The following is an 11,573-nucleotide window of genomic DNA, read 5'->3' on the forward strand; positions in this document are numbered from 1 at the left end:
CTTTCGGCAAACGCTCCGCTTAACCATACCCATACACTAACCATACTGTATGGTTAAGTGCGAGCGTATGGTAAGTGCGGATACCATACAAACGCGTCGTATGGTGGTCGACTTCCAACGACTCCCCTTAACATTTGTGCAATCAAATTGCACTATATGTGCTTTTTTATAATACAGAAAACATTATTGAATACAAATATAATTTTTTCGATTGATGTCGTGCCATGTAGTGCGAGAGAAAAAATAAAACCTGAAGGCACTTAGAAGTCAGCAGCGCGATTTTGCTGAGTGTCTCATACACTGCCACCTCCATGGCGGTCTACCACGACTTGATAAGAGATGGTTAAGGGATGGTTACGGGTACGCGTGTTATTACTATGCGATGAGGCGGAAATTCGATTTATGGCAAGCAATTACATTCGCAGCGTAAAATTAAGCTGTGGCTTGGCTGTCACCAGGCACACTACTTACGGGTGTTGACATTTTCAACTGAAAGTTTCATCTGCTATGAATTGCTAGGCTGGCCGAATTTTATTTTCGTAATAAATTGCTTATAGTATACCGACGTTTTTTTCATTTCTCAGTAGTACCATAATTTTCATTCCACGCGAAGCTCCCTATCTTATCGCGGCATTATATCTACCGCACCTGCATCGATAGACAATCGAACCCACTTAACCTCTTTTTTTATTCTGTTTCAACTTTGCCAATTTGGCAGGTTGTTCAGACATTTTTTCCGGTCGCTTTTTTCCAAACTTATAATCAAAAAAGTCATCACGTTTGTTTTTAACATAATTTTTGAACAGTAAATTAAATACCTTGCGCAACAGATTATATTCTACCTCTACATAAGACTTACAGGGACAAAGATCTTACAACGGGTGAAAATCACTCAGATTCATTTTTAAGAGCATCAATTTGAGTATCACCGCTAAATGCGATTTACTTTTCACAAACGCTGGAATCTCTGTTACTTTTATAAATAAAGTGTAAGCGCGAGAGCAGAGGGTAAATGCTTGCTTTCGTGGTAAACAAAGCCCACCATACTCCGCGCGGCTTCTTGCACCAACATAAGCTGCACCAGGTAGCTCACTTCCTGAGGAGAAAACTTCCACTAACTGTCCACGACAACTATCACATTTCGACTTTTGGTCCGCAGTTCTAGCTAGCGCCGCGGTAACGTCAGCAATCGCGTTGTTAAACAGTCCAGCCAAACCAGCATCAGTATTTGTATCGTCTGAAATCAGATAAGGCAATCATCACAGACCGACATGAAAACGATTTTAATAATAATCATTCTTTTTAGCTATAAAATTCACGGTTTACCTAAAGTTTCCCAAGGGCACAGCACAATCTGTAGCATTTCCGAACAAATCCACAGCTTTCTGTCTTCACGCATCAACCTTTAAAATTAAAAAAAAACCGGAGATCAATTAAAGCATTTAAAAAATCAACGCTACCATACTTCTCCGTCCTGTCTTCAACAGGACAGGGCTCGGGGTCTCGAATAATTTCCAGTTCGTTTGAAAACGAAAAACAATAATCGCGAAGTGGGTGCCGGGATGTGCGCTGACGCTTAGGCAGCGGCTCATCAGAAATCTCGATGATCCGTTTTCGGGTTTTGTAGCGGCTCCCAACATTCGGACTTTCGGTAAGCTGCTGGTAAGCTTCGATATGAGAAATATTCTGCCGTACTGTGGCCGCGGTAAGCTTCGTCGTTCCGAACTTAATCGCAGCATTCAGTTCCTGGAAAAGCTGAGTAATGTGTACATGACAATTTTGAAACATTAGTGTGAGAAATTAAAAAATTCATGCCACATGTTGCATAAAATTATTATCCACACAATAATTTCAGATAAATTTAAACAATTTACTTACTTCTATAGGATCGCTGCATTGTTTCCTGGCAAGTATGTACTCTGCGCCCGCTTCAAGAGAAATACGTGATATCTCCCTTATTCCATGTATAGTTGCATTCAAACCCAACCACGTTTGCCGGGGAAGTGACTGCAGAATACAATCAGGGTGGGGGCCAATGCCACTTAACGACTCCAACATCTCCTAAAAAACAAAAACATGAGAACGGTGAAAAAAACGGAAGCTTTGTTTATTTATAATAGTGTAATAAGCACACTTACATCAAATTTCGTATCAATATTGTTGAGAGTAATCACTTCAAAAAGAGGCTGCCTGAAACGCTGAGCTTGCTGGATTGAGGACGTCGTTAGAGGGTAATAAAAGCCCCGAACGAAATTGGCAAAGTTCAAAATTACTTGCAGTCCAAACCTAACAGCGTTCACGTCCTCTCGCCGAATTTCGGCGATTTTTATAAGCAACGGATGGTCTGGAGACTGAGTTGTCAGCATTGTCAGCGCCCCAACTGTGCGGTCTGTGAACAACTAAAAACGCCAAAAAAGAGGAGATGACATAATTACTACTAAGTGCAATTATTACTATGTAATGTAACTACCACTAAATGCAGAAAGCCCCATTCACATAAATTTCTAAATTTGCGTATCGTTAAAACCTGCATTATTTAATTAACAAACAATTACTTACACCTTCCGCCGTTCTGGTACACATTTTTTCAAATGTGTTCGGCCACAAAACTTTTCGTGTGATATCCGGAGCGTACTTAACTGGGGAACATCGTTCGATTTCAAAAAGTGTTTGGAGTAACGTGATATCAAAAATCCAGGATCCGAACTAACATAAAAATAACACGAAATAGTACTGTAGTACGATGCACCATGTAAACACTAATTACACAATATATTATTAAGAATTGTCACCGTACTTACACATAACCTTCCACCATTGGAAATTCGCAGGATATTCGCCCATATCCGTTTCAGCAAATGACTGATATCTAAAATAATAATTACGAACTGTTCCGGAAATAGCGGGTGTCTGAATCGCCAAGGAAACGTATTATCAACCACTCCCAGTATGCCACGGCATCCCGCGTTCTCAGCTCCGTGATCTGAGCACAGTCCATTAGCTCTGAATTTTGTATGCTGTCCGAGTAACCGAAGATTTCGAAGTAATATTTTGGCTAAGTCGCTTCCTTTCAAATTTTTGACAAAGTGATAGGATACTATCTTTCGCACGTTGCCGACTACGCTTTGGATAATGAATATAAGTACATTTTTTGCCGGTATCACTTCGTCATTGTTTTCAGCCAGTCCAATCACCGATCCATTGATGTATTCAACTTGCTCCGTTTGATACGTAGCATCACAAATTAAATTAACATCGCGATTACTGTCCGGAATAGTTTCACAAAATTCGCCCAGTTTTATCATATGCTCAATATCTTCACCATCCTCAATATCCCACTGAGCGGTGTGATCACGCAGTGTGCGACTGTGAGGTAGAGCTGCACCTAAAACGCGGCGTAAAAAGCCATAACAGCCAGATGACAAATTTCGTGCCACAGCACACAGTCGTTTCATCCATGGTGAATAACGCCGCTGAGACGACTTTGTGGATGCGGAATTTATTATTTCCTTTGCGAAGCGAGCAACCGAATGGATTTGCTGTTTGAGGATAAAATCAGTCTCCTCAGAACTTGCTTCTTCGTCTTCAGCACTTTCCCCATGAGCTTCAAAATCATAATTGGCGGATTCCGGTTCACTTTTGATCAGCTTCATCAGCTGATCACACTTAGTGTTGACGGCGCGACAATGATGCAGAATTTCTCGCTTCAATTCCTTGAAATTAAACATCAAGAGTTTTGTCAAACAACGACTGCTGGAAACATTCGAACAACCAATGCACTCCGTCACATCCGATGTTAGCACGGTGACGCCATTAAAACAAACAGCGGGAATCAAGTCTGACCGCATCCGTAAAACAAGTGCGTCTGTCGCAAAATTTTCATTTGCAGGCTCTGTCACGGTAACCTTGCCCAACAGAATTTCGCTGTCGGAGCGAACCAGAACAGCAAATCCATGCTGATTGATCAGTTGATCATACCTAGCGTCGCAAAGGTTTTTCCAGAATTTTCCTGCTATAATCTTTTCCTGTTCTTTGGCTGTGGATCGACCAATATCCCGTCTGGTGTTCTGCGAAATTTTAGTAAAATATGGCGATCCAGGGTGCTTCGTTGGTACAGCTGTTGGCTTCATTCTCGGGTATTTTCCGCGTAAAGATATATCACTTCGACGAAAATGCGCACTGCATATGTGGTGACTGGTGAGAAAGCCAGATTGTTCTAAATCTTTGCGTCCGCAAAATGCAAAAAAGGCTTTGTACCGCGCATCATTTTTATCCGGAACTTGGAAATAGGAAACGTCTTTTGACTTGTCAGAGCGATTACTGCAGCCAAATACAACACAGATATACCCTCCGCGAACTACGGGTTCCGATTCCCGCTCGTAGTGATAAGGATTTATGCAGATTTCGCCTTTTTCCACGCAACACGTCTTTCTTTGTATAAGTTGCAACCCTGGCCCTCTGAAAGACCTTATGACTGCCTGATGCAGCGGAATTTCCCGATTATTGTGCTGAAAAATTATTTTGGTCAGATTAAGTTTACAATAAAACAAAATCAGATCGAATAGATTTATTGTCAGTATTGCAATATATATTATTCCACTTACAAAATTATGAGGTTTTGAAACTCGCAAATTACCACTTACTCGGATATAAAGGTCGTCGCCGCACGCAACACAACTGGTATCTAACGAATCTCCAGTCGCCACGGCAGCGTACATCTTCTGCAGCATTTCCGAATCGGTTTTAAAAATCCGCACCAAATATTTTGACACTTTTTTAGCATAAGCAGTATGAACGTGCTGAGATCGATGCAGGAAAAGTTTCTCAAACGGAGCCACATTTTCTGTAAACGACAAATGATTTTAAATGGTTAACTACCTCTCTTGAACACTTAATTGTAGGCAGTACATTGTCTTACCAAAAATGCCACATTGTTTTTCCTTTTCGATTTTTTCCTTAGCCAGTTTTCGGTCCAGTTTCTTTTTAGCTGAGCGTTTCTGACAGTACTGCGACTTCTGCAATAATATTACAGTACAATAGCAATCGTACCTCGAACATACTGTCAGTACCTCCGTAGACCGTGCACTGGTGAAGAAGTAAGCAATATTGTGTATAGATTTACAATCGAATAACACGACAGTCGGTGGACAAAATCCATGGTAGTACCTTTTGTAAATCCAGTTCTGCGCGCTTCTCCTTGATGCGCTTCACTTGCTCTTCTGGTGCAGTTTTTAAATAATAGCTTTGCTGAAGGTGAGATAAGGAAAAGAATTCTTCGTCACTAATAAACTCACACTCATCAACTGTGGGCCGTAACTCTGCACTTGGCTCCTCCATACTGGCCACTGACGATTATTAGGCAGCAGATAAATTGGAATAAATTAAGATCGGAAATAGATATCTCGAATGCAAGCACCAAGTCAAAATAAGCCAGCATCCAGAAAACACGCAAGGGAGAAGCCGATATCGTCCGGCTGTGGCGTGTGTGCCATGCCCGAGCTAACAACACGGATCAATCTGCAAAACCCACTCAGCTGATCAAGAAAGATGGCAGAGATAAGCAGAGGAAGGAGATGAAATATTACATCTTTACAACTCTGTGTAGAAATCAAATTACGTTCAAACTGAAAGTAAGACGAGGATACGAAAACGAAAATCTAAGAACCTTAGAACAGATAAAAATGTTCGATTTAATTTAAAAAACCAATATCCCTTCTCTGGCAGTATTGACACCCGTAGGTAGTATGCCTGGTGACAGCCAAGCCACAGCTTAATTTTACGCTGCGAATGTAATTGCTTGCCATAAATCGAATTTCCGCCTCATCGCATAGTAATAACACGCGTACGTTACGGTGTCGTTTGCCGAAAGCCTCTACTGTAATACGAGTAGGTTATAACAGTAACGTTATGTTATATTGTTATTGCACTGTGCGGTGTACTACTATTTTTGGAGTAATAATACAGATTAGTTATTAGTTCGTTATGACTTGTGAAGATTATCTGAAAGTCTGCAACAATGGGATTTACTCAATAGCTTACTATTAGTATTAGTTAATCGTTTTGCGTTTGCCATAGGATTGCTTAAAAATGAGTGCATCAAAAGCCGACGAAGATCCCATTCCCGACAGCTCCGTGGATAGAAATCGTCTTAGATTTCTGGCGGAATTGAAGAAGCTAATGATCGAGAAGGGTACTCTTGAGTCAATGCGAGAGGAAATTAAGGAACAGCTGAGAAAACTGCAGGTAGGAAGCCGTACCTCTGGGAAATTCCAACAGCATTTCTTCATGGTCACATGAATATTGCGCAATGCTTGCTTCATCATTGACCCGTATTAAAATTATTTCACTGTACTGATTGTCAATCAGTGATTGTTGTTTAAAGATTTAAAAGTGAACACCCTAACAAGTAAGGTGCGGAATGCGGATCCCGTGTTAGCTCTTCCGCGGCGCCTTGCGCAATAAATTTTATGTTTATGTTATTTACTTTTAACAGCACGAACAGCGTTATGCAACAGATCTGCTCAACTGCATCAACCGGATACCGAATATTCCAAAATCCGTTGATACGCCGAATTCACAAAAGACGTACGACGATCATGTGGATTTTCTGGAACTCGACGACCCACTTATCTGATCCTGTAGATGTGGGCCATCTGGAGCTCTTTGTGGTCCGGGATACTTTCGGGAACTGGAAGGTGTATATTGTGATCGCTCTTTTGCTGGAATGGAATACTTTGTGAGCTTTCGTTGCCTTGTGATGTTGCCCACTGAACCAGACTAAATTTATGTATTACAAAAATCTGTGATTAGTTTCATTTTCATTAGTGAGTAGTCTCACAAATTGAAATTGGTATGTATCTCTAAAAAACTCTATAGCTTTGTTATAGAACATGCTTTGTTATAGAACATATACGTAACTGCATCATGGAAAATTTGAAAGCCCAGAAAATTGACATAAAAACTTTAATGGAATGAAGTCTTTCGCGTCGGCGTATGGAACAGACATGTTAAATACAATAACTCGCCACCAACGATTCGCTCATGATGATTCACGGAACTGTTCTCGTAGTTAAAATTGTTGTTATAAATAAATAACTAAACATAATAAGGATGTTAACTGTTAAGTAATATTAACCCGACAAAACATTACGAGACAATGGAGACAGGGATTTGCAGTCGTCAGCGGCTCAGCCTCATGTCATATCGGTTTTGTCAATTAAGTGGCAACTGGGCATTAAATCATTAACCAATAACTTCATTTCACATACTACAGCGAACGCCTACACGAAATATAATGAAAACTTTTCTGCTTATCATTCCCCGATAAAAACATTTTTCCCGGAGTCGTGTCGCCAAATAGTGATGCATCAGGAATGTCCAACGCGATCGCGGGGGATCAAGCGCAGATCACTTCCATGCTTGAGAAAAACGTTCCCGGCGCTCTGAGCAGGGTTAATTCCAATGCCATCATTAGTAATAACTGCGCTAGTAGCAGGCGGCACCTTGAATTCTTCCGCAGCAAATTTCACTACTGCCGTAAATGGCGTCTCTTCTGGAACTGATAGCACTTTGAAAGGCAATTTCGGATCGGACGTCAATGTTATCTTAAACGTAACTTTCGATGCCATGAGGAAACACGAATGGTTCAAGAACCGACTCAGTTCTGAATGTACCAACGTGATCGGTAAAAAATTATCACTCTTCTGCCTCACTCTGCCTAAAAATCTTAGCGTAGGATGAGAAAACGATGAGAAAACAAAAGATAAAAAAGCACACGAACTTCGATGAATTCTTTGCAGTCTGCTGTTTGCACAGAGGATTGCGTCCCGTACTGTATCTGGAGAAAAATGACGTGGAGGTTTTGAAGCGATAAAATGCCATCCGAGGGTGGTTAGTCAATAGTCAGACGATAGATGTCCGAAGTCTAACTATTACAGTACTTACTTTACGGCAGTACCTGTTAGTCTAATACGAAGAAATAATTATACGGTTCACAAATAATTTTCTCTTGCCAATACCGTTACGGCGCAAAAATTTTGACGTTTATACGTACCTCACTGGCAGTAACTGATACAACATAAAAGAAGGAACCACTTGTATCTTATGTGAACTTCTAGAATATTGCCACAGAAGGTCACAAAACCGCTTGGGTTCTGATCGCGTATGCTTTCCAGTTTCCGGCCAAGGAGTTCAAGTTGCCGACTTATCCAACTGAAAGCTTTCATCCAAGTTATCCGTATGCCAAAAGAAACACAATGATAATTTATTTCCAATATAATACAAAAACAAAAATCAGAAAAGATCTCGAAAACTGTTCAAAAAGCCAACTTCTTACAGTCCCAGACTAGAGAGCAAAGGATTCATCAGCCAGAGACGAAAGAAGGTAACTTATGGACACGGTTTTGGCATCGCAAAGCGTTAAACAAGACATTAAACCAAAGAATCCACTTCGTGGAAGAGTTTTGGTAATAAAGAAAGTTCAAATTTCAGAAAACGCCGGCATAAGCAAGACCATCGTAGAGCTTCCAAAATGGACACGCACAATCTTTAAAATAAACCAAAGGAACTGAGTTTTCTTGAAGATTCGAGCAATCTAGTTTTTCTCGTATTGCCATGCAGGAACTGCTGGTGGTCGTCCAATGATGGAAAACTCTTTGCCAGACGTAAATGGGAGTTTCGTCAGTTTGTGGGTAATTGGGAAAAATCATGAATTCACAACCATGTGATTAAGTGCGAAAAAGCCACAATCCTAGTAATTCAGTCAAATGTGGATGCTTCAAAAAACGCTGAGACATCCATCCGTTAAGATCGCCGAATGATATGAGAACCGACGAAAAAATGAAAAACCGACTCTAAAGCGCAACCTGAAATAAAGACAGTATTCTATTGAAACAAAATAAAAAAAATAACGATAAATGCTCATACCGTATTATCGCTTGCAGATGGTAACGAGTCACTGAGACAGTTCACCAATTCTGTGTCTCAGCGGCATGTTGATCGTTGTCGCCAGAAGATTTGCCTCCTCTCGATCACCCGGAGCGTCCTCAAAAACTGTTTTCTGGTTATCGGTGACACGCCTTCGGCCATCTCCACTCCCGGCTCCACCCTGAAACTCACCAGAGCCACGACCTCGCCCACCTCCGCGCCCATCCCCACCGCGACGACCGCGTCCACCTGGACGGCCACGACCGCCACGTTGTCCGTCACCTCGAGTACGATCAGTGTCGGCGTACCGATTACCACCATCATTTTCGTAACCGTTTACCCTTTCCTGGCCATTAAACGACTCGCCATGTGGTGGACCTTGATTCCGAGGAGCCCCGCCGCCCCGACCACCGCGTCCCGGCACACCACCACCGCGTCCCATAGGAACTCCAGGACCCGCTCCCCGGCCACCTCGAAAGCCACCGCGATTCATCCCGCGAGGACCTGACATCATACCCAAATCATTGTCCGACATGTAATCCGATGGGCCATGATTTATACGTGGCCCCATTCCATCTCCGGGAACCATTTTCAACGATCGCAACTGCTGGTTTAATTCGCTGGATTCTTGTCGCAGCTGTTCCAGTTCACGCAGATGAGTCAGATGAAATTCCAGTAACATGCGAGCGTTGGCAATGGCTTCAGCCAAACCGACAAACACAAACGGAATATGCCCCTCCAGGCGATGCGCTGTGTTTGGTTCGTTTTCGCCCTCCACTTTAACGCGTACGACGCCTGAACCATCTACGATTTCTTGAATCAGATGTCCATTCTTGCCGATAACTTTTCCAACCATAGGAGCTGGAATCTGTACGACGTCTTCGCAAAATTCCAACAGGGCACGGGCTTTTTTCACCCCTTCTTCGGTTTCGCCTCGCACGGTGAACGTACCTGTACTATCGTCCAAATCAACCCAGACATCCTTAATGCGGCGTGCTGTTTTGATATTACTTCCTTCCGCTCCGATAGCCAAACCCATGAGATCTATGGGGACAGTGAAGACCTCCACAAATTTGGCGGTAGACGGTTGGCGTGAATAATCTGTCATCTTTTTCACGGTATCATCCCGTTTGCTCATGAGCATTTGTTTCTGTTTCATGCTTCGAAAGAACAACGGAGCCAACATACTTGCGCGCTTCAGTGTATTTTCATTGGAGGAAATAACAATAAGGCTTTTAGCGTTGGGCTTGTCGTCAAATCGCACCACACCGGCTTTCGTTCGTTCCTGGAATTCACGCAACGTTTCAGGCCGCTTAGCGATATCCACTACCTCTTCTGGCAATTCGATGGGCAGTTTCTTGAAGCTGTTCGATGAGATGACTGAACGATGGGGGAGCAGGCGCCGCACTGACTCATTAGGAACGATTTCTTGACGCACTTCCGCATCGGATATCTTAATGTCGACCACAAGAAATTCGCCTTTGACAATTTTGACATGAGCGCGGTACCATCCGCTGGGCTCCTGTTCTGAAGGTCGAAAGAACACTTCGACATCCTCGCCAGCCTGGATGTTGGGAGTGGGGGCTTTCAGTGGAAGATACACTTCACTGAACGGGACGATCTGGTCCGGCTTCCAGTTGTTCTCATAGGACAACAGGACCCCGTTCGGAAGAATATCCACAACGGAGGCACGATAGAGAACTCCGTTGGCACCCACCACTTCCACGCTCAAGTCTTCCATGGTGATGAAGTCCAGAATTGTGAGTTGATAGGATACTACACTCAACCTAACGTCATACAAAACTTCAAACATACAGCGCCGGATCAAGTAATCAGGGCAATTTTTCAAAAGCAGCGTATCAGAAAAGACTAAGGCTTTATAATACAAAAATCCTCTTATATTCAGGAAATGAAAACTATTTCAAGTTTACCTACTTTACCATTTAGTCACTTTGTGCACCGATATTAAACTCGATACTACAAAGTAAAAAACAAACGCGGAACCTTAAACGTCAAACTTCTATTTTTATGAGCCAATAGATAGCTTATAACTGTCACTGGCTTTGTAAGCCCTTTTATCATTAGTGCTGGTTGCTGAATAACTTTCAGTCTTCACAAAAAAGTATGAAATACGTACGCTCTAGCGCTGTACTATAAGAAGTCCAGCAGAGATCATAATGCAGAAAACCAGCAGAGATCATAATGCGCAATGAGCAGAAAACCTATTACCGCGTGAACTGACTGCAAATCTGTAACAAAATTAAACTGCTACTTAGCTATTAAAGTCAAAATCCCAGATTCTGTTGGCGCAGCGCACTTCTCATTTCACTGTTAAAGTTCGCCGATACAGCACATTGGAAGAACTTCAGCATCATACTTTATAGCTCGATTACGATCACTACTCGAACCTAGCTTTACAGCGTGAAGTTACACTGATCTAAAGCTAATGAACGAATTAAAAAAATCGGAATCCCCCAGTTCACTTACCGTTGTGATGGAAATTATATCAGCAAGGTTGAGGTATTTTGAGAAGGTCCCGAAAGATGGAAAATCCGAAAACTCGTCAGATTTTTAAATGAGGAGTGCTCCACAGTCTCAAAAGCAGCAGCACGACTATCGTCCACATTGACCTCGGTTCGGGATGGCAC

At 42.3% G+C, this 11,573-nt stretch overlaps 2 protein-coding genes across 3 annotated transcripts; both read right to left on the reverse strand.

Annotated features, from left to right (window-relative positions):
• Nucleotides 1–592: 592 nt before the first annotated feature.
• Nucleotides 593–5,707, reverse strand: LOC129580814 (uncharacterized). 2 transcript variants are annotated; one of them, XM_055471496.1, is made up of 10 exons: nucleotides 5,167–5,707; nucleotides 4,919–5,015; nucleotides 4,644–4,843; nucleotides 2,802–4,508; nucleotides 2,560–2,706; nucleotides 2,139–2,399; nucleotides 1,879–2,061; nucleotides 1,466–1,746; nucleotides 1,327–1,403; nucleotides 593–1,237 (listed from the first exon to the last, which is right to left on the reverse strand). In XM_055471496.1, the coding sequence occupies exons 1-10, from the start codon at nucleotides 5,335–5,337 to the stop codon at nucleotides 873–875; spliced, it is 3,489 nt and encodes a 1,162-aa protein (XP_055327471.1). In that variant the 5' UTR covers nucleotides 5,338–5,707; the 3' UTR covers nucleotides 593–872. The 2 variants fall into 2 exon arrangements, with proteins under 2 accessions (XP_055327471.1, XP_055327472.1); XM_055471497.1 differs by lacking the exons at nucleotides 2,139–2,399; nucleotides 2,560–2,706; nucleotides 2,802–4,508.
• A 2,541-nt stretch (nucleotides 5,708–8,248) lies between these two features.
• Nucleotides 8,249–11,546, reverse strand: LOC129580815 (RNA-binding protein fxr1-B-like). The gene is made up of 3 exons (XM_055471498.1): nucleotides 11,413–11,546; nucleotides 8,926–10,712; nucleotides 8,249–8,864 (listed from the first exon to the last, which is right to left on the reverse strand). Exon 2 carries the CDS (start codon nucleotides 10,664–10,666, stop codon nucleotides 8,954–8,956), a length of 1,713 nt encoding a protein of 570 aa, XP_055327473.1. The 5' UTR covers nucleotides 10,667–10,712; nucleotides 11,413–11,546; the 3' UTR covers nucleotides 8,249–8,864; nucleotides 8,926–8,953.
• Nucleotides 11,547–11,573: the final 27 nt, after the last annotated feature.

This window comes from Paramacrobiotus metropolitanus, unplaced genomic scaffold, assembly GCF_019649055.1.
Source record: "Paramacrobiotus metropolitanus isolate TYO unplaced genomic scaffold, Prichtersi_v1.0 Parri_scaffold0000005, whole genome shotgun sequence".
Taxonomy (NCBI): Eukaryota; Metazoa; Tardigrada; class Eutardigrada; order Parachela; family Macrobiotidae; genus Paramacrobiotus; species Paramacrobiotus metropolitanus.

What these genes read in the sequence shown, in the direction of transcription:
- LOC129580814 (XM_055471496.1), bottom strand. Translation starts at nt 5,337, where the DNA reads ATGGAGGAGCCAAGTGCAGAGTTACGGCCCACAGTTGATGAGTGTGAG. An exon ending in GCGACGACCTTTATATCCGA is followed by an intron (nt 4,509 to 4,643) that starts GTAAGTGGTAAT and finishes ATAATTTTTCAG; the next exon opens with CACAATAATCGGGAAATTCC. An exon ending in CCAATGGTGGAAGGTTATGT is followed by an intron (nt 2,707 to 2,801) that starts GTAAGTACGGTG and finishes TTTTTATGTTAG; the next exon opens with TTCGGATCCTGGATTTTTGA.
- LOC129580815 (XM_055471498.1), bottom strand. Translation starts at nt 10,666, where the DNA reads ATGGAAGACTTGAGCGTGGAAGTGGTGGGTGCCAACGGAGTTCTCTAT.